Below are 23,940 nucleotides of genomic sequence, written 5' to 3'. Positions count from 1 at the left end.
CAAAGGCTTTCGTATCGGACAAACCGAACATAAGCTATCGTTGTTTGCAGACGACTTGCTTTTATACCTTACTTCCCCCAGAATAGGCCTTCCGTCCGTTCTCAAGGAATTTGATATATTTGGACGCGTCAGTAACTTCAAAGTTAATGTACACAAGTCCGAAATTCTGAATATTAACCTTCCCCATAGGGAAGTGCAATCCCTTGGAGAATCCTTCTCCTTTAAATGGACGGAAGACTCTATCAAATATTTGGGAGTTCACATACCTGCCAATCCCTCACATCTATTTAAACTGAATTATACTCCTCTCCTCAAATCCATTACAGAGAGCCTTCAAAAATGGTTGTCCCTACGAATCTCTTGGTTTGGTAAAATTAATACCCTTAAAATGGACATATTACCGCGCCTGCTTTATCTATTTCAAACAATTCCATGTAAAATCCCCCTGATCTACTTTACTCGCCTCCGGCGCTTGGCTTCCCAATTCGTGTGGAATCAATCCAGAGCGCGGCTTGGCCATAGTCTTTTGACTCGCCCTAAATTAAAGGGAGGGACAGGTTTACCTAACTTTTTGACTTATTACAGGGCTGCAGTCTTGAACTGCGTCTTAGATCTTTTTCATAATAAGAATACTAAGATATGGGTAGAAATAGAGCATGTTACGAATCCCCACCTTGCAACAGGTATATTTTGGCTGTCCCCTAACTCCCTATGCAACCTCCCGCATGCCCAATCTGATATGCTCCTCCCTACTTTAGCAGCCTCATGGATAAAGTTTGCACCTAAACTGAATTTGGCTAAGATCCCAGGTCCCCTCTCAATGCTCACTGACCATCCAGATTTACCTATGGGTCTGAGACAGGTGCCCGCCTTCCGAACTACCCACACATCTACTGTCAGACTGAGAGACGTCTGTTCTTCTACTGGGATACGCCCTCTTGAGGACCTATCGCACATATTCCCATCATCTCCTGGAAGATGGTTCCTCTATTTTCAACTCAGGGGATTTGTTGGATCTCTGATGCCTGGTTTGCGGTCCCATACATCTCTAACAGATTTTGAAAAGCTATGTGTTGCTCAGGCTGCCCCTGGCCATGCTATTTCCTTGCTTTACATCATGCTGAACACCGAGGTCACTGAGGGCAGCCAATCAGGAGATTCCTACCCCAAACTCAAGTTTATGCTTGATTGGGAGACGGAATTAGGTGATACTTTTACTGGGGATCAATGGAAACGCTCTTTGCTTTTCACGCATAAGATCTCTATATCGTGTAATTTACAAGAACTCAACTATAAAATACTTACCAGATGGTATCGGACACCGGAGAAACTGCATCGGTTCTACCCCTCGGTTTCTGAAATATGTTGGCGATGCCATGGTGCTAGGGGGACTATGACCCATATATGGTGGGATTGTCCGAGGCTTAACCCATTATGGAAAGATGTCTTCAAGCTTTATAATTTTCTATTCCGGGCCTCCATTGCATTTTCCCCTTCCATCGCTCTGCTTTCTATTTTCCCGGGGCGAATCTCACATGTTAAGAAAGGTTCATTGCGGCTCTTTATGCTGGCCATGAGGCAAATTATCCCACGCAATTGGAAGTCAACCGAGAGTTTGAAAAGGATCACTTGGGCCTCTGCACTGGATGAGCTGTTACACAGGGAAGAGATGTATGCCTCTGATCACAACAAGATTCCGGCGTTTCTTAGGAGTTGGGAGCCATGGTCCAGGTTTAGATCATCTATGTCGTTTTCGGTTTGGTTGGCATCTGGGGTTCTCCCTGATTCTCCTCCTTAATAGTACCTAGCTATTCTCTAGATATGACCTATGATTTCTCCCCCCCCCCCTCCCCTCCTCTTGTGTGTCACCCTGTCTTCCCCCCTTTTATGTCAAGTTTGTCTAGAATTATTGGCCTATACATCATTTGTTTGAGGCCTTATTAAGCCCTTTAGGGCCTTTGTTTCCTCTGACTTTTTGTCAGCTGACTGTTTGTTATACAGATACAGATACATGCTTATACCTTGTCCTTTATGCTGTACTGCTGTTCATGATGGCATGTCGCAATGTATCTTTGTATGCGGTATGTATACTGCAATTTGGGATGTTCTCTTATGATTGTATTTGATAATAATAATAATAAAATCTTATTGAACCATAACTAGTGGATTAGTAAATGACTACTTATATTTTCCATTTCACTATCTCTATTTAAAAACAGTCATATTTTATATAACATTAATAGAGCTGTTTAGAAATAAATCCAGGTAACTGTGGCTGGAGGACTAAAACATTGGCCAATGCTTTGTGGGTGTAGTGATACCATTTATATTCCTACGGATTTAATAAAATGAACTAATATTAAGCAATTGAAAAACTGGAATGTTCAGGTTTTTCATTTGATGACCACTGGGAGGAAATCTATTCCACTGAGCACATACTTAAAGAGGACCTTTCACCCATTATGATAATGTGAACTAAGTATACCTACATGGAGAGCGGCACCCGGGGATCTCACTGCACTTACTATTATCCCTGGGCGCCGCTCCGTTCTCCTGCTATGCCCTCCGGTATCTCCGCTCACTAAGTTATGGTAGGTGGAGATTTCAGTCACTAAGTTATGGTAGGCGGAGTCAGCCCTTGTTCTGCTGTAGCGCTGGCCAATCGCAGCGCAGAGCTCACAGCCTGGGAGGTTCTTTTCTCCCAGGCTGTGAGCTCTGCAATGCGATTGGCCAGCGCTACAGCAGAACAAGGGCAGACTCCGCCTACCATAACTTTGTGAACGAAGATACCGGAGGGCATAGCGGGAGAACGGAGCGGCGCCCGGGGATAATAGTAAGTGCAGTGAGATCCCCGGGGGCCGCTCTCCATGTCTGTATACTTAGTTCACATTGTCATAATGGGTGAAAGGTCCTCTTTAAATATGACCAGACTGCCAACCTGAATCCCTCTATTATATATTATGATTGATAAAAACAGAATAATCCAAAATGGTAATTTTCATTTTACGACATTATAAAGGGTTATATAATTTAGTTGAAGTATCTCACTAATCCCATAGGTAACCATCTAATAATACTCAGCCACAATTCTTTGGGGGATAGTTGCAGTGTATTATGCAAATCATAAGAACATTAGGCAATAGAAGACTTGTCTTCAATAATAATAGAATAAAAAAATGAACTTTTTGGTATGGAAATCCTCATAAATCTGTTAGGCAACAAATAGATCCCAAAGAAGACCGTTGACAATCAATAACAAGCTCTGAAGATCACGGAAATTCGCAGGAACCACTGTGAAACCAGTGGGTAATTTTACTTGGGAGTATCTATGTATAAATTGTTGTTCATATATTTGTGTACAGTATGTACTGCCTTATGGTTCGGCATATTCAATAATAAACCCCTTTAGGAAGACCACTGTTAGCTTTTGGGCAGGCTCTATAGTAGGCAGGGAGTAGACACCCAGAAGCAATGTCCACGGTCAGCAGGAAAGCCAATCACAGACATTTAAACCCTGAGAATGCTTTTTGTCACTTGACCTCCCTAAAGAAAATGAATAAAAACTGATAAAAAGTCATACACATTCTAAGATAATATCAATGAATACTAAAGACTGCCCCACCAAAAAATGAGCCCTCACACAGTTTCGTAGACATAACTATAAAAAGTTATGGGGATCAGAAAATGGCAATGCAAAGAAAAAAAAACCTTTTTTCAACCTTTTTTTAAGTATTGAAACATAAAAATATAGAAATGAGGTATGACTGTAATCATACTGACCTGTAGAATTAAGCTATCAGATCAGATTTACCACATAGGGAACACTGTAAAAGCCAAACATAAAACTATGGCTGAATTGTTTTTTTTTCCCAGTTCCAACCCATTTGGAATTTTTATCCAGCTTCCCACTACATCATATGCAATTTTAAATGGTACCATTAGAAAGTACAACAACAAAAAAAGCCCACATATGTGAATGGAAAAATAAAAAAGGGCATGGCTCCACAAAGGCAGAGAGTAAAAAACAAAAATGCAAAAACAGAAAATTGCTCTGTCCCTAAAGTGTTAAGGGCCACAGCGCTCCTAAATAATGTTAACATTGCTAATTTTTATCTTTAGTAATAGTGATAATTATTATCATAACCATTATTCATGCAAATCATTTTCATAAATATCACAAATACTTTTTTATTCATCCCTTATGTTCAATTCATACTAACCATTTGGATTTAACAGCTATTGTTTCTCCATTATCTTTTTGGCTGCATATAACTAAGCAAATTCATTTGGCATGGAACACTACTATTCAGCTACAATTTGTTAAAAACAATTTGCAAGAATTTTTTTTTTTAATTCTCTTAGCCTAAAAATATAGTTAAGTATGGTTGTTTCACGAATCTAAACATGCAATGGTGTTTTTCCAAAAATTGTTGTGTGTAAAACCACCTTTAAAGTAGCCAAAGAGTTGTGATAAGATTTCCCATAATGTAAATATTTGACTTGGTCACTTTACTAAGCTCTGATTCCCTATTAATTTTGGATCTGACAACAGCCCACGTTCAAGTTCCTTAGGGTACTTTTACACTAGCGTTTTTGCTGGATCCGGCAGGGTCCAGCAAAAATGCTTTTGTTACTGATAATACAACTGCCTGCATCCGTTTGAACGGATCCGGTTGTATTATCGTTAACATTTATTTAACATTGCCAAAACTGAGCTGTTTTGAACTCCATTGAAATTCAATGGAGGACGGATCCATTTTCTATTGTGGCAGATTGTGCCAGAGAAAACAGATTCGTCCCCATTGACTTGCAATGGAGGGTCATGACGGATTCGTTTTGCTCCGCATCCCAGGATGGAAAGAAAACTGCAGATTGGTCTTCGGTCTGGGAACGGAACGGAAGGCATTTTGGAGAATTCCGTTCCCTTCAGTTCAGTTTTGTCCCCATTGACAATGAATGGGGACAAAACTGAAGCGTTTTTTTTCCGGCATTGAGCCCCTATGACGCAACTCAATACCTTTAACACTTTAACACTATTGTGAAACTAGCCTAAAGAATTATGCTATGGATATGGACAAATCCTGGTTAGGCTCACACTAACCTAACAATTCCTGGGTACCCTGCCAGTCTCTGCTTCCTGGTCACTGTCAACATACAGGAAGTGATGCATCAGCCAATCACTAGTCACCCCTGCAGCAAGTGATTGGCTAAGTAGTTGAGAGGAACAAGAAAGTAAAAACCAGAGGGGGACTCAGGAATTATAAGAAGATGAGTGTCGAGTGATCATTGAGTTGAGTATGACTTTATACATTTTTGCTACTGCTTACATACTCTTATGACATAGACATTGTCACCTGTCTGCTGGCACATTAACTGACCTACAGCTAACTCTTCAAATATCACATATCATGTTGTCTTCTGAACAGACAACCAGCTGTCTACAAGGAAACAGCTACTAAATCATAAGGGAGCAAAACTAATTAAAGCCTGAAATGTGTAACAGAAGGGAGGCAGAACCTTAAAATGCTTTGTTGACAATGAACACCTAGTAATTCAGTGGCAGAGGGCATCCACAGAGATCACAGAGATGTGGCTTTCACCAGAATCATTGCTGTGCTGATTTATTATATACACAGTACAGTAAATCAAAATATATTACTACTTGGGATGTGTCCCCTTTGTAATTCTTGCTTATATTATGCATTTGGAATGTGAAACCTACACAAACACAGGAAGAGCATACATACTCCATGCAAATGTTGTCTTTGGCTGGATTCAAACCCAGGATCACAGTACTCCAAGACAACAATGAAAACACTGGGCCACCATACTGCCCATATATGAATGAATAACCTAGCCGTATGTTGTTGTGTTTTGCACTAATCCTGCTTGACCTGCTGAATAGCAACAACCTGATTCATGTATTGTGTGACTATGATTTAGCTACATAGACCTATGGGAGCTGTGATGCCTCAGAGTGTTCAGTGACGATGTGCTCTGTGGTACTTATGTCCAGAAGAGGACTGGGCACTTTGAACTTTAAAACTGATTTCAAGAGGATGTATGTGCTTTTATAGGCTTCAAACACACTACCGCAGCATGGCTTTATAGAACTTTTGAGATGTAGGATCTACAATACAGTACCAACAAAAGTGCAAGGGGGCCTCTTACACCTCTATATGACTCCTATTTCAATATATTTGCTATATTATGGACGTTCTTTGAATAATGGGGTGTTGTGCATAAAAAAACTGTGTATATTTAGAGTGTATACTACTCCACAGTACAAAAGCACAGGGAACCTGGGCGTACCTACATTTAGGCCTCATGCACATGACTGTATTTATTCTGTGTGCTATCCATTATTTAAATGGACTCCACACTGACCCATACAAGTCGATGGAGCTTCTCACACTACAGTCATATTTACAGATCTGTGCCAGATCCAATAATATGACTGTAGTTCCCATTCTTGTCCATTTTTCTGATGAAAATATCCCCTTTCTATTGATGGGAGTAGGAAAAAAATTCAAAGTACATTTTTCCTTATTTTTTTACTGACAGAAAATTGGACACAGCCGTGTGCATAAGGCCTAGTTCTATGTTCCAAGCAGCCTTTCAAATTGTTGTATAATATAAGTATCTAAGACATTGAATATCCTTGAAATTAGACCATAATGATTTTATTTTTCACGGTGCCAGGTTCTTCATAAGTTATGATAAATAAAAATGGACAACAAACACAATGTCCTGTAATTTTGCTAAATAGCTCTTGGACCGGTGCTAGCATGATATTCCATGTGGAGCTATCGAAGCTCTTTACATGCATGGTCTACATTATGTTACTTATGTAAAAGACCAGCTGTCCTTACTAATCAATATTGATTCTGAATCAGATTTCTGAAACAAAAGCCTTTTTTAGTATCATGTAATAGATCCAATGCAGGCCTTTTCCACTTTGCAGTGAATGAACTATGTCGTATTACTATGAAAGGACACGTTAGAGCTGGGCTTTCAGTAGACTATGCCAACCTTGACTCAGACATCTGTAAAGATAAATGGTGTATTGCCAATTCATATCCAGTAATGAGATCTTCACAAAGCAAGACTCTTTAAGCGGACATATCCATTACAATATTAAATATTGATGGTTTAATAGAAAAAGAAGTAAATTAGCAGTCATGTAGCATGTGGTGGACACTCCTATGTATCCAGAAGACAATGAATACTAGAATCCAAAGGGTAGTATTAGCTGAAAACCCACGTGCCTAGCTATGCTACTGCATTGTGGTATGACCGCTATTCCATAAACGTCTCTATACATGCCGCCACTAGTTTTATGTATGATATTTTTATAAAACCAGCACAATCTCTATAATGTAGCTAGCAGGAAGCTCAGAATTCAGCAGTGCTTTTCTGCATTCTACTCAGCTTATTAATAATGCAGACAAAGGCATTAGGCAGAGAGGAAAAATGAAAGTATACTGAGACATTAAATTTCATCTACTGACTCCGATGCAGCACACTAATGTTAAAAATGTTCACAGGCTACACAGACACATTTATGACACATGTGTTGGATCATAAAGCATGTACATCAACTTACTCTTCTTATACCTTGTTTGACTTCAATTTCTATTTTCCTGTCTCACCCCCCTTCCCACCCCACCCCCCTTGACAATAAAGTAAAATCAATTATACATTACCGGGCTATGACCTTGAAGGATATATTTACGAGGAACCTGCTAACAATGTAGAGACCCATTCAACATGACAGGGCTGCTGCTGTATGTGTGTGTGTGTCTATTTGTGTATTACTTCTAGAAGTACTAAATGTTTTACAGTATGGTTTATTTTGCATCTGTTGCACATTACACACTCTCAATGAATAGACGTTATATGCTTGCATTTATATGTAGCAAAGCTACTACTACTTTTATGTAGTTCAGATAAAAAGGGTGTGTTTGACCATTCAGCTCTGCTACACTAACACATGTAGAGATAGATAGAGATTTAGATAGATAGTTAGATAGATAGATGATAGATAATAGATAGATATCAAATATATAGATAATGAATAGATAGCTAGATAATAAAATAGACAGATAGATAGATAGATAGATAGATAGATAGATAGATAGATAGATAGATAGATAGATTTAGTAAAAGTTTCATAATTTATAGTTTCAGAACATGTTCTTGTCCTTAAGCCTTCACTGATACTTGCACCATAAGAAGTTGCATGCAGAACAGGTAGACTTCTCACATGACTGGACACCTGCATACATGACAAGCCACAACAAACATGTGCCATCATTCCACAAGAAGGGCACACTATGACCAAGGTCGACACAATCTAACTAAAGTATAACTCAAAATTCTGATCTACGTCAACACCAAAGAAACATACATGTCCATGGACAATGACTAGCACAACTCAAGCAGACTTTGGGTGGCCTCAGCCCATGTGCTTAGCACATTAAAATGCATCATTTTACTGCAATATTAATCAACAGCTACACGCCAAGTCTGGAACGAAATGAATGATCCCTGGGAGATTTTAAAGACCAAGGTCTTTCATTTACAGGAAGCCATCAAAGCCATGAGAAGAGTACATGGTGCTTACTGCTCCCTGAGTAGCTATTTTCAGGTCTCAACACACACCTTTGTTGAGTCTTACATACATTTTCGTGTTGACGCCTAGTCAGTGTTGAGGTTTATTGTGACGGCAGATGACGGGGATAACGTTTTATCATCAAACATGACCCTTATGCCAGGTATATCTAAAAACAGTACTCTGAAGCATATAAATAGACACACATCATTTGTTAGTGGAACACAATAAAATGATCTGTTTATTGGTAAAAAAAAATATAGGACTATTCATTGACATGGCGGTAACATAATTACCTTTTCTCGATGTGATCACTGTACTCGATTCTGTAGTTCCTAAATTATTTACAGTAGAAGGCTGATATAATTTTTCCACTGAAGTGTCTCTGGGTAAATTACTGTCAGTGGGCAATGGCTTAAAAGTAGACTCTGTAAGTAAAAGTGAGGTTTCACTTTCCACAGTAACCTTAGTTTCGGTAGTAGGGACAACAAAAGGCAGGGTATATATAGATGATGGTGCCAATGTACTTGGTGCAGAGTCAGCATAGATAATAGGATCTTGGTTTATTCTATCAGGATCCAAATGAGTCGGAGAGTCATACTCAAATATTTTGTCTACAAATACCCACTTAAGGCCAGCAATGCAAAGGCAGAGACTTATCAGGCATGCCAGTATGGGAAGTATACAGATCTTTTCTGAGTTAAGACAGATTCTCAGCCTGTCTGCCTCCAGGCACACACAGCAGGTAATAGCGAGGCCTGCTATCCCCTGGGTAGTTCCATCCTCAGCTGGAGTCTCTGGCACGCTTCCTTCATCTTGAAGTTCAGTAGAGGGGGGGTCGGAGCTCTGCTCAGAGCACTGATTCTGAAAACCCTCTGCAGTATCCCCAGGCATCTTAAAGGCATCAATCTCAATCAGCTTGTCTTAGTAAAGCAGGAACTTGTATATGGTCCATTACCAGAACAACGAGTGCATACAGTAAGAAGCTCTGCTGCATGTTACATTGCAAATCGATATGAAGTCCAAGCAGAAGATCAGTGAAAGGAATATATATGTATCTGGAAATGGAAACGCTTCACGCTCATCGGTAGCTGGATCTGCATACTTGGTACTCCAGATAAGATAGTTAGGTAACCCAGTAGCCAAGGGAGAATAGCTGCGTTCTCACCTGGAGCATGTGGTGGTGGGATCTGCTTGGTAGAATACAGATGTCATGAAGTAGCAAGAGCAAGAAAGGCAGTAAGACCGGCAGTATCAGCAGCAGTAGATGAGACAGCAGTGACAGCAGCAATATCATCCTGTTGTGTTAAAGCTAGCAGTGAAAGAGGCTGAATCATTACAGAGCAGCAGGTGCCTGCTCCGCAAGCATCACTGCAAGCACTATTGTTACAGGCTGGGACTTGCTAGAAGGACAGGGTGAGCTGCTGGTTACTCCCTTTTCTCCTCTTCAGCATCCTTTCCTCTTTAGCCTTTAGATCAGGATGCTTTTCCTTATCCACTCTACTAGTCACGTACCTTATCACTTAGATTCTCCTTTCCCTTCTGACTCCTCTCCCCCACCCACTGCAGGGCTGGTCTGAATAAAATCAGTGCATCAAGCATCCCAGTACTAACAGTGACTTCCTACTTGATCCAATTAGAAGGAATGAAGGCCATCAAATCAAAGAGGAGACAGCAGGCAGCAGTTATGATCTCTCTCCTTCAGATTTTTCACCCTTCTCCTATGGTTTAGGATAGGGAAAGGCGCAGCAATCGATTATAGCAAGGCTACAAAAGGGAGGAGATGAAAATGGGTAGCTGTAGAGGCAGGACCCAGAGCCTAGCAGGTCTGATATTCGAGTCCTCCCCTGAGAGGCCCTTTTTTTCTAACTGCTATTCCTTCCAGCCTGCTGTTCTTGTAAGTTTATCCATCGGTGAAACAGCAGTGTGTGAGATTGAAATAGTACAAGCCTTAATCCAAGATTATCTTTGGTAGATAGATGCACATGTGATTATTCAAGGACCCATTGCCGGTTTTTTTTGTTTTTTTTTCTTCATTAAAAGACATATGGTTATATACCTCTCCCAGACCAACACGGTAAACCTAGACTCATAATGAGAAGGTAGGAGACAATATGCAGAAATGTCCACAAGAGATGTAACTGCAGTGAAAGGGGTTTGGAGATGGAGAATAGCTGACCTGAATAAATGTGGGCAGTGCCTGCAAGCATGCGACACATCCTTTTTGCTTAAATTCTGTAGACTAATGGAAGGTGTGGCCGTGAATTAGCAAAATCATGCTGTAGATTTGGAATATTAGACACATCTTTTGTTTCCTATTATACATATATCTTGAGCTAAAGTGGATATATACCGTATATTATTGTATTATTTTTTATTTATTTTTTAAACTACAGTGCTTAGCAAGTAGTGCTTTTGCATATAGCAACATGGTGCATAGTATGTTACTACTAATTGCCCAGTATGGTAACAAAGCTGGTGAATTGTCTTTAGTACTTTCACATTAACATTGATGACCTGGAGCCCTAATCATGTAGAGACCTTAGCAATATTTTTCATCTCCTGTCCTCTTGTGCAAGACTATAGTAATGCAGTGCATTGTGCCGAATGGCCAACTCATTTATGTGCCGGCTATCTCAATAACGTCCCATGCACATGACCATATTTTTATTCCGCGTCCGATCTGCATTTTTTGCAGATCGGATGCAGAATCATTCATTTCAATGTGAAAAAATGTGGACAGCTGTCTGCATCCATATGTCTGTTCTGCCGGCCCACAAAAAAAGATAGAACATATCCTATTCTTGTCCTATCCTTGTCCGCAAAATGGACATTTTAATAGATCGGGAAAAAAATGGCGGCATGCACATGGCCTTTTGGCGGACCGTAAAACACATAGAATTGTGTGCATGAGGGCTAAGTCTATGTCAATATATGAACAGGAAATCCTGTGCATGGTCACTGATTTGCAACCATTAAGATCAATGTTTGTTGATGCATTATCATTTCCTATATATATTATCTCTGCTGCAGCCAGAGGGCTGGTGGACATGTGCATTATGGGACAAAGAAGTGACAAAATGGGAGCACCTTCTATGGTTTTAACTGGGCAAGAGAACAAGCTGCACCACATATGCCAATTAGCACTCAGAGGGCCAATTCAGTACCCACTTACATAGTGAATATGGACTCTAAGATATGAGGGAGTAAGATATGGTCTAATGTTTACAAATGAATCTCTGGATACCGAATTACTCAAGGTATCATATTCTATAGGTCATTTGCACAGTATTCACATCTAGCACAGACACTTTAAGGGAATGCCACCCATTAACACAGCATCATGTTCCAATTAATACACCCACTTGTATTTCACACCCTTTCCACACTGAACGGAAATAGACACTGGTGTCAATTCACCCTGTAGGTAGAAAATTTCTGCACTAAACCAGTTGAATTTCAAGTAAAAACTGACAATATCTCATGAATATCAGAAGATGCAAATGTGTCGTAACTAAATTGTCCACACAACAGGGCAGATTTACTTATCCTGTATGCAACGTAAACTTAGACAGGGTGTCTAGACATGCACCAGATATATCACAGGGGCTCAGGCTGGATAATACATCTAGTGCAGGGACAGACTTTTTTCACTGACTTTGTATTAGTGATTTTGAATTAGTATTTTACACTAGAATTCTTGCAAAATTTTAGAGTAAAATATTGCCTCTTGGAGATTTTCCCACTAAACGACACCCCTTTTTCTTAATTCATGTCCCTTGGCGAGCTAGGTGCAGTAGATCTTTCAGAAATTTCACCAATTTGTGACACATTTTGGCTCAATATTTTATAAAGTCCAGGTGTACTAATTTTAATAAATGAGGGCCATTGTATTGGAGACAAGCGGAGGAATATGCTATTGAGAAAAAATACTTGATTGTATTAATTTCCTAAGTTTTTCTAAAAGAGCATTTCTACCCAAATACTTGTGGACCAGTTTGCATCTGGTCAAAGTCGGCCATCTCACACCACACATCCTGGGATATCTCCAGCCAAGAGGAAAAGTAAAGAAGGGCACCTCTGTATCCACTATGGATGTTGTTAGGTTACAATATTTTAGTAATGTTACCTGCAGTGGAAAAGCTTTGAAAAACAGAACTAATGTTAGTCAATGTAGGTAGGTGTACAGTCGTGGCCAAAAGTTTTGAGAATTACATAAATATTGGAAATTGGAAAAGTTGCTGCTTAAGTTTTTATAATAGCAATTTGCATATACTCCAGAATGTTATGAAGAGTGATCAGATGAATTACATAGTCCTTCTTTGCCATGAAAATAAATGTAATCCCAAAAAAAACCTTTCCACTGCATTTCATTGCTGTCATTAAAGGACCTGCTGAGATCATTTCAGTAATCGTCTTGTTAACTCAGGTGAGAATGTTGACGAGCACAAGGCTGGAGATCATTATGTCAGGCTGATTGGGTTAAAATGGCAGACTTGACATGTTAAAAGGAGGGTGATGCTTGAAATCATTGTTCTTCCATTGTTAACCATGGTGACCTGCAAAGAAACGCGTGCAGCCATCATTGCTTTGCATAAAAATGGCTTCACAGGCAAGGATATTGTGGCTACTAAGATTGCACCTCAATCAACAATTTATAGGATCATCAAGAACTTCAAGGAAAGAGGTTCAATTCTTGTTAAGAAGGCTTCAGGGCGTCCAAGAAAGTCTAGCAAGCGCCAGGATCATCTCCTAAAGAGGATTCAGCTGCGGGATAGGAGTGCCACCAGTGCAGAGCTTGCTCAGGAATGGCAGCAGGCAGGTGTGAGCGCATCTGCACGCACAGTGAGGCGAAGACTTTTGGAAGATGGCCTGGTGTCAAGAAGGGCAGCAAAGAAGCCACTTCTCTCCAAAAAAACATCAGGGACAGATTGATCTTCTGCAGAAAGTATGGTGAATGGACTGCTGAGGACTGGGGCAAAGTCATATTCTCCGATGAAGCCTCTTTCCGATTGTTTGGGGAATCTGGAAAAAGGCTTGTCCGAAGAAGAAAAGGTGAGCGCTACCATCAGTCCTGTGTCATGCCAACAGTAAAGCATCCTGAGACCATTCATGTGTGGGGTTGCTTCTCATCCAAGGGAGTTGGCTCACTCACAATTTTGCCCAAAAACACAGCCATGAATAAAGAATGGTACCAAAACACCCTCCAACAGCAACTTCTTCCAACAATCCAACAACAGTTTGGTGAAGAACAATGCATTTTCCAGCACGATGGAGCACCGTGCCATAAGGCAAAAGTGATAACTAAGTGGCTCGGTGACCAAAAGGTTGACATTTTGGGTCCATGGCCTGGAAACTCCCCAGATCTTAATCCCATTGAGAACTTGTGGTCAATCCTCAAGAGGCGGGTGGACAAACAAAAACCCACTAATTCTGACAAACTCCAAGAAGTGATTATGAAAGAATGGGTTGCTATCAGTCAGGAATTGGCCCAGAAGTTGATTGAGAGCATGCCCAGTCGAATTGCAGAGGTCCTGAAAAAGAAGGGCCAACACTGCAAATACTGACTCTTTGCATAAATGTCATGTAATTGTCGATAAAAGCCTTTGAAACGTATGAAGTGCGTGTAATTATATTTCACTACATCACAGAAACAACTGAAACAAAGATCTAAAAGCAGTTTAGCAGCAAACTGTGTGAAAACTAATATTTGTGTCATTCTCAAACTTTTGGCCACGACTGTAGGTCAATGTTTTATCATTGCATTTTTTAGGTAAAAAATATGTACAATGTCCTCTAGTTTTGGTCTAAACTATTTTTAACTGCATTATAGGACAACTCCAAATGAATGCATAATGTAACATCAAATTTAAGCAAATGTCCCAAAATGAATATTCCACTGCATCTAGCTCACTTAACTTGAGGTTTTCAGTTCAACAAGGGGACATGGCTAAACAACAAGGGGTGTGACCTAAGATGCAACAATAGGCAGTAATATTTTGGTGCAACATAAGCCAACTAATAGTATAAAGTTAGTAAAAGTGTTTAGCCATGCGCCAAATGTATCATCCAGCCTGAGCCTCTAAGATAAATCTGGAGTATCTTTAGATTGTCTGTCTACGCTTATACGCTGCACAATTTAGACAGTATTAGTAAATCTGCCCCATATATATAAGAAACGTGGCAATAAAAAGTCATAACCATATAGCAGACTAGTAGTAATATAGCTTTCCAGGTTACTGCATAAAAACACTTTTCAGTATTCATCTGTTTAAAATATAATAAAAATATAAAATTGTCTCTACAATAACAAGTATAGACTGATGCACAGTGCTATATTTGCTACCTGGTAAACATTTCATAGAGAGGCTGATTGCTGTCAAAAAATGATGTGCAAATTACTAAGTAGCCGGTAAGTCAGAACGTCAGCTGAGAGAGGAATAATTCTGCCGATCCAGTAAATGGAGCTGTGCGGGCATGTGAAACTGAAGTGACACATGATTGGTTAGGGTGAGTACACATCTATCACAAGAAATCTTGTATCACACATTCATCTATCAGCAATTAGCATAATACTACAAAACTGAGACCACCTTTAGCTTAGAAGGTATATCTGGAAGCCTTTGGAGAGGACGAATAACACTGTAAGCAATATACATGCACACTGTAAAACGGTGCAATACATCTACTGTAGAGGGCCTATAAACTTATGTATCAGGTTTTTCTGCAAAGGATACAACATCTGTAGACCAGAATGAAGAATTGCGTTATACCCTATCACTGTGAAAAATACCACAGGCTATTATAAATCAGAAAACACTAATATTCAAGCTGCAATTATAAAATATGTTGACTTCAGCACTATACAGAAGATGCATTTCATCCAATTTTTCTCTTAAGGCAATGAAGGAAAAATATGAAAAGTCCAATAATAAAGAATCTAGAAAATAGCATTTATACTGTCCAGAAAAAGGATAGTAAAAGAAGTTTAAACAGATTTGACTTAAAGAGATTGTGTTGTCCCTGCGTATATGCCCTAGTAGGGCAAATGGACATTCTAGAAGAGTGTTCCTTACTAAAGTCCTTGCCATAGTGGTCAGACTGAAGAATCTGAAAACAGTGGCTTCTGCTCTGAAGGACTCGGTATGATCAACTATTATATGGTCATTCAATTATTTGAAATGTTACCATGTAATACCATGTTTCTCCTGTAGTGGTGACTGCAGAATGAATGTGCAACTACCAAAATCTTCTCCTCGAAGATGACAGACAATCACCATATGTTTTAAATGCTGTACAGCAGTGATCAGCTGATCATTAGCAGGCTGTCTAAATGGGCCAATCCCTTTAAGAAAGGGAATATTATTCAGTAAGAGATATACCAATAATTACTATATGAGGTTACTACATAAAGGTCTAAACTAGTCATGTTTAACTAACTGTCTTACCCTATATGTAATATCTAATCCTTATTTTAAGATCTTCTACTATTATCCTGACGTTGAATGTCTCACACTGTCAAAGCACAATGTACAGAGTAGTCTTCGAAGCTGGTGGCCATTTTATAAAAATGAATATAGGACTGGGAATTGGATGTACTGCTGTAGACAGATTAGAAGGCACCATGTTTTAACCATGCATTATATATTCATAGTGAAACTATATTATGAACCGGAGGGTCACTTTAAAGGGAATTTCCAGTTTGGAAACCCTTTAATGATTAATGGTTTTAGCAAACAAAATTGATCCATGTAGAACCATGCTCATGAAGCCTATATTCAAGTATAGGGAGTCTCTGCAGTACCATGTACTAGGCACTCTGTGTGCCACAGTATATGGTGCTGTGTTACAGAGATATTCTTCCCTAGATACAGGGACATAACAATAGGGGAAGTGGCTGCTTTGGGGCCCAGACTCAGAAGGGGCCCACCCAGGAGGAGGACTATTTTCAGGGCCCCCTCAACAGTATTATACAATTACATTATATACAGCGACAGTATATACAGTGTAGGAAACGGTTGGAGCAGCTGCCGGGCCTGAGAGTGCGATCTTTACTAGCCACAGTAGTGGGGGTTACATGAAAAGAGGGGGTTGCGAAGAAGTTGCTGGAGGATGGGGGACCCCATTCAAAAATTTGCTGTGTGGCCCAGTCATTTCTAGTTACGCCACTGCTAGGAGCAATGCTTCTAGGGCACATTATGCTTGTGTGCATGGGACCTTACAGTCAAGGAAATGCATTATCAGCAGGTTTGTGGGCAATTCCAAAATCTCTTCTTATATTCATTTCTGTATTAATTGTTCAAATATATCAGATATAGCTTATAACTCAGTATAACTATGCAATGACTGGAAAATACTTGAATAAAATAATGTAAAATGTCACAAAAATGTCACAAAATAAGAGGTCAAGTGTAATGGTAAGACCTGACAGCAAATCTATGAGCACAACCTGCCACTGATAATTTGTCATTCTCTAATTATACTAGATAATCCAGGGTAATGTAAGACTTAAGAGATACCAGAAATAATAATTATTTCATGCTTCTTCTGCCACATTACATACTGATCATTCCTATAGCCTCTAATAAAAAAAAAAAACTATTCAGTCTGCAAGCTCATGTAGTTACAGGAAGTGGGATGCATAATTTAAATAGCTGCAGAGGCTATCTTACTTACCACTGCAGTGGCGAGATCCAGCTATTGGTAGCAGGAATCTTGCCAGTGCATTAGGAGATGGAATAGAGTAGAATTATGCCAAAAAATAGCATGGCAATAACAATTATTAATACAAAAATGCAGCTCTCCCCGGCACCACGTGCCAGCACAATGCAGTTGTCTCCAAAAGGATTCTGCAAGTCACTGCTAATACTTAAATCTCATATCTTAGAAAATACTCCTGACTCATTTTATATGAATGCTACACAGCTCGGCTAACCTGAACTATACAAGCCCTTATGGGGTCATCATAAATCCGGGGGGCTAAGCTACAGGAGTCATTTCCCATTTGTCGAGAAACACACAAATGACTAAGCATGATTCAGACTTTTACAAATCCGCAGGCTGCTTCAAAATTATAGGGGTTATCCAATCATATAAAAAGCCCCCGCATATGCCGGGCCAACCACGCTGAATATACTTACCTGGGTCACCGCTCCCTGCTCTGCTCCTGGTCCCCGCACCGCCGCTGCTGCTTTTTCCCGTGCACAGATGAAAACATCCGATGTCGGGGGTGGGGGGGAGCCGCCAATGTAAGGCGGGGACGGGGACGAGCCTCCCTAGCATCGGGTGATGCTAGGGAGACTCGTCCACATCACCGCTTGCCATTGGCTGCTCCCCCCAACACCAGATGTTTTCATCCGCACACGGGGAGAAGCAGCAGCGGCGGTGCGGGGACCAGGAGCAGAGCAGGGAGCGGTGACCCAGGTAAGTATATTCAGTGTGGGGGGCCCAGCATATTGGGGCGGGGGGGTTTATAGGATTGTATAACCCCTTTAAGGTATATCGACAAGCGGTTTCATTTGATCAGTGGCTAATACTCGGTGGCTAATAGTGGCAAAATCCTTGAGTTGCATGCATAATTGTCATGGGTTTTGCTGGAGATTTGCAAAGGATTTTATCCTATGCATTGCAAAGGGTGAACTCTGCAGTGAAAGTCCACCACATAAATGAACCTGCTGGGAATTTAAAATCCACATTGTCTGGATAAGATGTGCTAAAAATCCATCCTTTTTGCTGCAATAAGAAATAAGCTTCAAAGTTTTAAAAATCAACAGCATACCCTTAGCGGCTGTCCACACAACACTGAAACACTGAGGATTTGCAAGCACAGATGTGTGTTTTACAGTACCACAATGCTTGCAATTCATATACACTAGTCAACACAGGATAAGTGAAGGAGTAGAGAATAACTGGTAAGTACCTGGAGAAGCCATTGGGGAAACACGGTGGTCAGCCTGGCCTGCGATCGGTATTACTAGCCTGAATTTTATCATTTTGATGTAACGTGTTTATCTTACACTCTGGTTACTAGGACACTCGATTTACTAAAGTCTATCTACATAGATCATACTATTTTATGACCTACGGCAATCAACAAATATGCTATACAGACCACCATGCACACGGATATGCCATTTTGGAGCTGTATTTCCAAGTGCCAACTTGCCCTATGAAGGGCTAGCCTTCCCGCATCCTGTCTGCAGGCTACTGACCCATTCTTCCAGTACTATAGCCAACTATAGCCTGCTATAAGCATTTGCTTACAACCTCGGGGACAACCATGGGGGAATTGAGTTCCTGTGCAATTTTAGATCACACATAGCAACTGCAATTTTGCTGAAAATATGCTTGTGATTTGCTGAAATGTCTTCAGTTCCTCGCATGGGGCAAACTGAAATGAGTTGTCAAAAACAATTGTATAGAGGAAATTCTGGCAGGTTTACACATAGCAGAACTGCCACAGCAAGGTACAGTAAAATGACAATATTATAGTATCAAAGTGGACGAAATTTGATCTCATCCACATGTTGTGGAGAAAATTTCTACAAAGAAAAAAAAATCTGCAGTCAAGTCAAGTTGATGATTTCCCCTCTTACGGGTATATTTAATTGGGGAAGTCAGACTCCACAACAAACTCCAATTATTATAGATTTTGCTGCACATTACACACGAATCCACATCGAAATTCACAAGTCCAAGCCCCCCCTTCCCCCCATCCCCACACACACACTACACTCACCTTTCTTGGTGGTCCTGTGGCAGAACTTTTCTGATCCCTGAGCAGTCTCTGTATCCTAGGCACAGTGGGACCAAAGAAGTCTTGAAACAGGAGATCCAAGGGAGGTGAGTATAGCATTTTTTTCAAATTTTACATGATGAGTTGGTGCAATTTCCCTGCAGATACTTGTGGATTTGCAGCAATTTTGCTACGTGGGAACCTATAGACTACAGTACTCTGTGGTCTGCCTGACTGAATGAATTTCTCATAAGAGCCACTGTTTTACTTTATTCACTTCCTGAGCACAATGATTACAAGGTACTAGACAGAGATATGGCCATGTATAGTACATTGAACTAATTGCATTCCTCTGTTATAAAGTTCCCCCTGCCATGGCCTTCTTTTCATTCAGCCGCAGAATGAGAGATAGCATGTTTTACAGTAAAACCAATAGGTTGCTTCCACTGCCAAGTATCAGTTTCCATTTTCCCCTGCTGTCTATGTATAATGGATATCCTGGCAGGAAGAGAAGTAGCCACAAATCTGCAGGTGACTCCATCTGCACCAAGTGGTCATCAATTAAAGGCAACCTTATTAGGGAAGGCTATTCTATTGTTCAGCAGCTACTTTCAAGAAACGTTCAGCACCAGTAAGATGAACAGCACCCAGCTGACCTACACATCCTTTTACTATTAAAGGGAGAATTAGACCTTCGATCTTAAGGCATCAACTGGGATAAAGTAATATCTCACCACACTGCATGAGCTTACGTCCCATAAGAACAGAGGATACACTAAGGGAAATTTAAGGATGTAGGAAGTAGCAATCAATATTTCTGCTGCAAGTAAGTTACAAATCTGATTTCATCATTGAATGGGATTGCATCTCTTATTCTGTTATATTAGCAATTATCTTTGTATGTTACCAACTCTGCACCTATATGATGTGAAAAATAGAAGAAAGTTATAGCAATAAGAATGGAATTATTTTTGCACTGAAGCTAAAAGTGGTTTTCTTAGACTGTACGGCCCTAGGCTAGGTTCACACCTGAGCGTTTTACAGCGCGTTCCTACGCGCTGTAAAACGTTCAACAGGCAAAAAACAATGTTTCCCTATGGGCATGGTTCTCACCTGAGCGTTTTACAGCGCATACGAACGCGCTGTAAAACGCCCTATGCCCCAAGAAGTACAGGAGCTTCTTTGGGGCATATTGTTGCGCGTATCGTGGCAGTTTTTCATTGGAGGCCTCTGTGGTTAATCACACAAACGCGTGTACTACGCGCATTTCCAAAATACAAAAACGCCCCAAAATACGCCTCAAAAACGCCAAATAAAAACGCCTGTAAAAAGCGCTTATCGAATACGCTCAGGTGTGAACCCAGCCTAAGGGTCAGCCTTTAATGTGTGAAAAGTGGTGGTATCACCACATGGAATCAGGCTGTAACATATTTATATATGCAACTGAGCCACAGTCCATGGGTCACACCCCACTAATTACACATTGTTGGCCTAATGATAGACTAGTGATGTTTCCAGGAAAGTCAATTAAGGTTCTCATGTTTATGTTCTCATTGTCTTTGCAGACAAATATGTATAGAAATTAAGTTACATTATATTGTTGCTTTAATGTATTAATCATTCTGGGCAGACAATCATTTATTGCATTTTATTAATGAGGCAGTAATTAAAATAGTTACTGCAAACCAAGCAACTATGGCTTCCCCAGCCTTTCCTGCTTTGACTCAATCATACAGACTGCTTGTCTTGTAACCAGCAGCCGTATTTTTGTTTGCAGTGCATTAGAAGCCTTATCATCTCATTTTCCTGATTGGTTTCAGAAATGCTTGTGTCCTGTCAAGGTCACATTGTAGATGATGCTGCAGTTTGGCAAGTCTCTGGTTACTCAGCATCATCACTTCCAAGGAGCTTTGTGCTGAATAAATTATCCTTCTGTCTTGACAAAGGGCCAAAAAAATCATTTTCAGCTGTGCTAAGAACCTATCAGAAAAATAAGCTACTGGTATATAGAAATAAGCTTCTAGTATATGGAAATTGTCTTCTAAACCCATAACATCCTGGCCTCATCTCTTTCAGCCACCCTAATTGCGCTCTGCCAATGATTTATGACTAATCTCCTTCATAATCTGAACCCCCTGTTCAGGTCTCCAAGACTTCTCTTGAGCTGCATCAGTTTTCTAGAAAGTGCTCACCCGAGATAAAAAGGTTATCTCCCAAACACCACAGTTTTGGGCACAGCCTAGCATCTTTTTTAGGGTGACCTATCACATTCCCTAATCTAAATCTTCTCCATTCCTCAGAACTCCCATCATTCAACAGTATATCCTTCATCCCACAAACTGAAATGTACTTCATATCCATTTATAAACATACAGGATAATGGCTGATGACTGGACTCCAACGCTGACCAGATGTTTGAAGGTGGCACAGTGCATGTGCGAGTACTGCATACCGTCTACTTTGTAGCGCCGTTTCAGGGTAATGCAGCTTGGTCCTATTCACTAGTAGTGTTGATCACGAATATTCGAATTGCGAATTTTAATTGCGAATATTTAGAATATCGCAAAATATATTCGTAATCGCGAATATTCGATTTTGTTTTAAATACCAGTTCATGCGAATTTTCGCAATCAAGAAAATAATACCAGGAGATCATGAATTCGCGAATTCTCGAATATATGGCGAATATTCGCCCGAATATTCGCGAAATATCGCGAATTCGAATATTGCCCCTGCCGCTCATCACTATTCACTAGAATGAAGCTGCAATATCCTGCACTACCACTCCTAAGCATGCACATGGATGGACAGATGTAAATAAAGGAGAAGTCATAGGATTTGCATGAGCACCATGGCACCTTCAAACAGAGAGTCAGTATCCCAACTATATGATACTATCTTCAGGATTCTGAACACAGAAAACCCCTTAAAAAATTTTTAGAATGTAAGGTTTATACATTAGCTGGTGTTGCAAAAATTGCTGAGTATTCACTTTCCTTCCCCAAACATGTTTGATTTTTGCATCTAATTTACATCTTCAGATAGATAATAGCAAACATGAATGGCCTTATGTAGTATTTCATTAGCTGAAAGCCATGTATTTTGTACTAAAGAGTAGTGATGAGTGGCATTTTATGTTCTTGAAATAAGGTCCTGAGATGTGAATGACTAACCTCTCCAATGAAGTTTTTACTCATGGGTGCTCATCATTCTCTGTTGAGAACAAATAGGCAACAGAAAAATACGATGCAAGTCCAAATTTAACACAATGTCCTACTCTTCAAATGACAAACAAGGCATCTGAGAATACATAGTAACGTAGACAAAGTGGACAAAAACAGTCAATGATTTAACAGTAACATGATCAATGCAGAAATGATCATTTGGTCTATATGTAGCACTATATGTAGCGCCGATCCATTTGACCAGCACGGAAATGTAAGAATGCCAGGATAATTCAGTCCAGTTAAAACAACATGCACTGGCATGTTAATAAAACCGCTATAGGACCCAAGAGATGGCAACTTCAGTTCAGACGACTGAAACTTCTAATATAATATGTGGGGATATTCTAACCAAGCTATCAACCTATCTGTTTGTCTGTCTAGAAAAATAAAAAGCAAGACTCAAACTCAGCAGAAGATGAAAAAAGTAAGGTGTTTTATTCACCCATACATGATTTCATCTCAACTCAATTGAGCCATTTTTAAGCCCGAAGCTTGAAAATCACTTGACACAGATTAGCTAAAGTGTTGCACACATGTATAGTTGAATAAAGGACCTTACTTTTTTCATCTTCTGCTGAGTTTGAGTGCTGCTTTTCTGCTTTTTCTATTATTGTGACACATAGTCAGTGTCTTATGACACCATTCCTATATGGTGCTGCTTCGTCCCTTTTCTTATCTATCTCACTATAATATAATGAATGTTTATGTAGATCTGTAGAATATTGTTTTCTCACTCCCCTTCCCTTCATTGAAATTCCCAACTATATGTTGGTTGAACTTGATGCACTTATATCTTTTTTTTCAACCGTACTATGTAATTAATGAAAAAAAATGTGTGCAGTATTTATTTTAAGTGTATATACAGTTATATTATAAAATCATCTGATCTATTACGTTTATATTTTAGTAATAGTGTGTTATTTTAATTCCTATAGAAGACTGAAGTCCAATTTATCAGTAGATTTTCTCGGGTCAATTTGGTAAGCCAAAGAAAAATGACTTTGTCTATCTTCTGCTAGTTTCTGAATCACACCGGAAGACAAATCAATAAAAGCTCTATGTGGTAATGATGCGCAGCCTCAGTGAACTGTATTAGATATTGCACATTTATGAAAAGGAAAAGAAGGAGATACATAATAAGATGAAAGAAACTGAGCTGAAGGTCATGTGACAATTTGATTTGCTATAAATTATTTTTGATCATTTTTTGTTTGGGTGTTCATCAATTTTACTTTAACTAAAGGAACTTTAAAAAGTGCAGATTAGAAGGACGATAGTTTTTCAGTTTTTGCTTTCTACCAAATTTAAGGATATTCACACCAGAGTGATATGTGCATGGGAGCTGTACGGAGACACATGGAGAC

General features: G+C 39.8%; 1 protein-coding gene across 7 annotated transcripts in view; it reads right to left on the bottom strand.

The window, feature by feature from the left end:
• The window catches only part of NRG1 (neuregulin 1), a 135,446-nt gene that overhangs the window by 71,676 nt on the left and 39,830 nt on the right, over nucleotides 1-23,940 (bottom strand). For 4 of the 7 annotated variants that reach the window (XM_040417887.1, XM_040417888.1, XM_040417890.1 and 1 more), the window contains exon 4: nucleotides 18,534-18,587. The exons of 1 other annotated variant lie outside the window; for it this stretch is intronic. In XM_040417887.1, the coding sequence (XP_040273821.1) occupies nucleotides 18,534-18,587 (54 nt within the window). Of the gene's footprint in view, nucleotides 1-3,148; nucleotides 3,153-5,354; nucleotides 5,359-8,902; nucleotides 9,509-18,533; nucleotides 18,588-23,940 lie in introns of those variants that run through there. 2 more of the 7 variants (XM_040417885.1, XM_040417886.1) reach the window with 2 other exon arrangements.

This window comes from Bufo bufo, chromosome 2 (assembly GCF_905171765.1).
Source record: "Bufo bufo chromosome 2, aBufBuf1.1, whole genome shotgun sequence".
Lineage (NCBI taxonomy): Eukaryota > Metazoa > Chordata > Amphibia > Anura > Bufonidae > Bufo > Bufo bufo.
The sequence above is the reverse complement of the archived record's forward strand: the minus strand, read 5'-3'. Positions and strand labels throughout refer to the sequence as shown.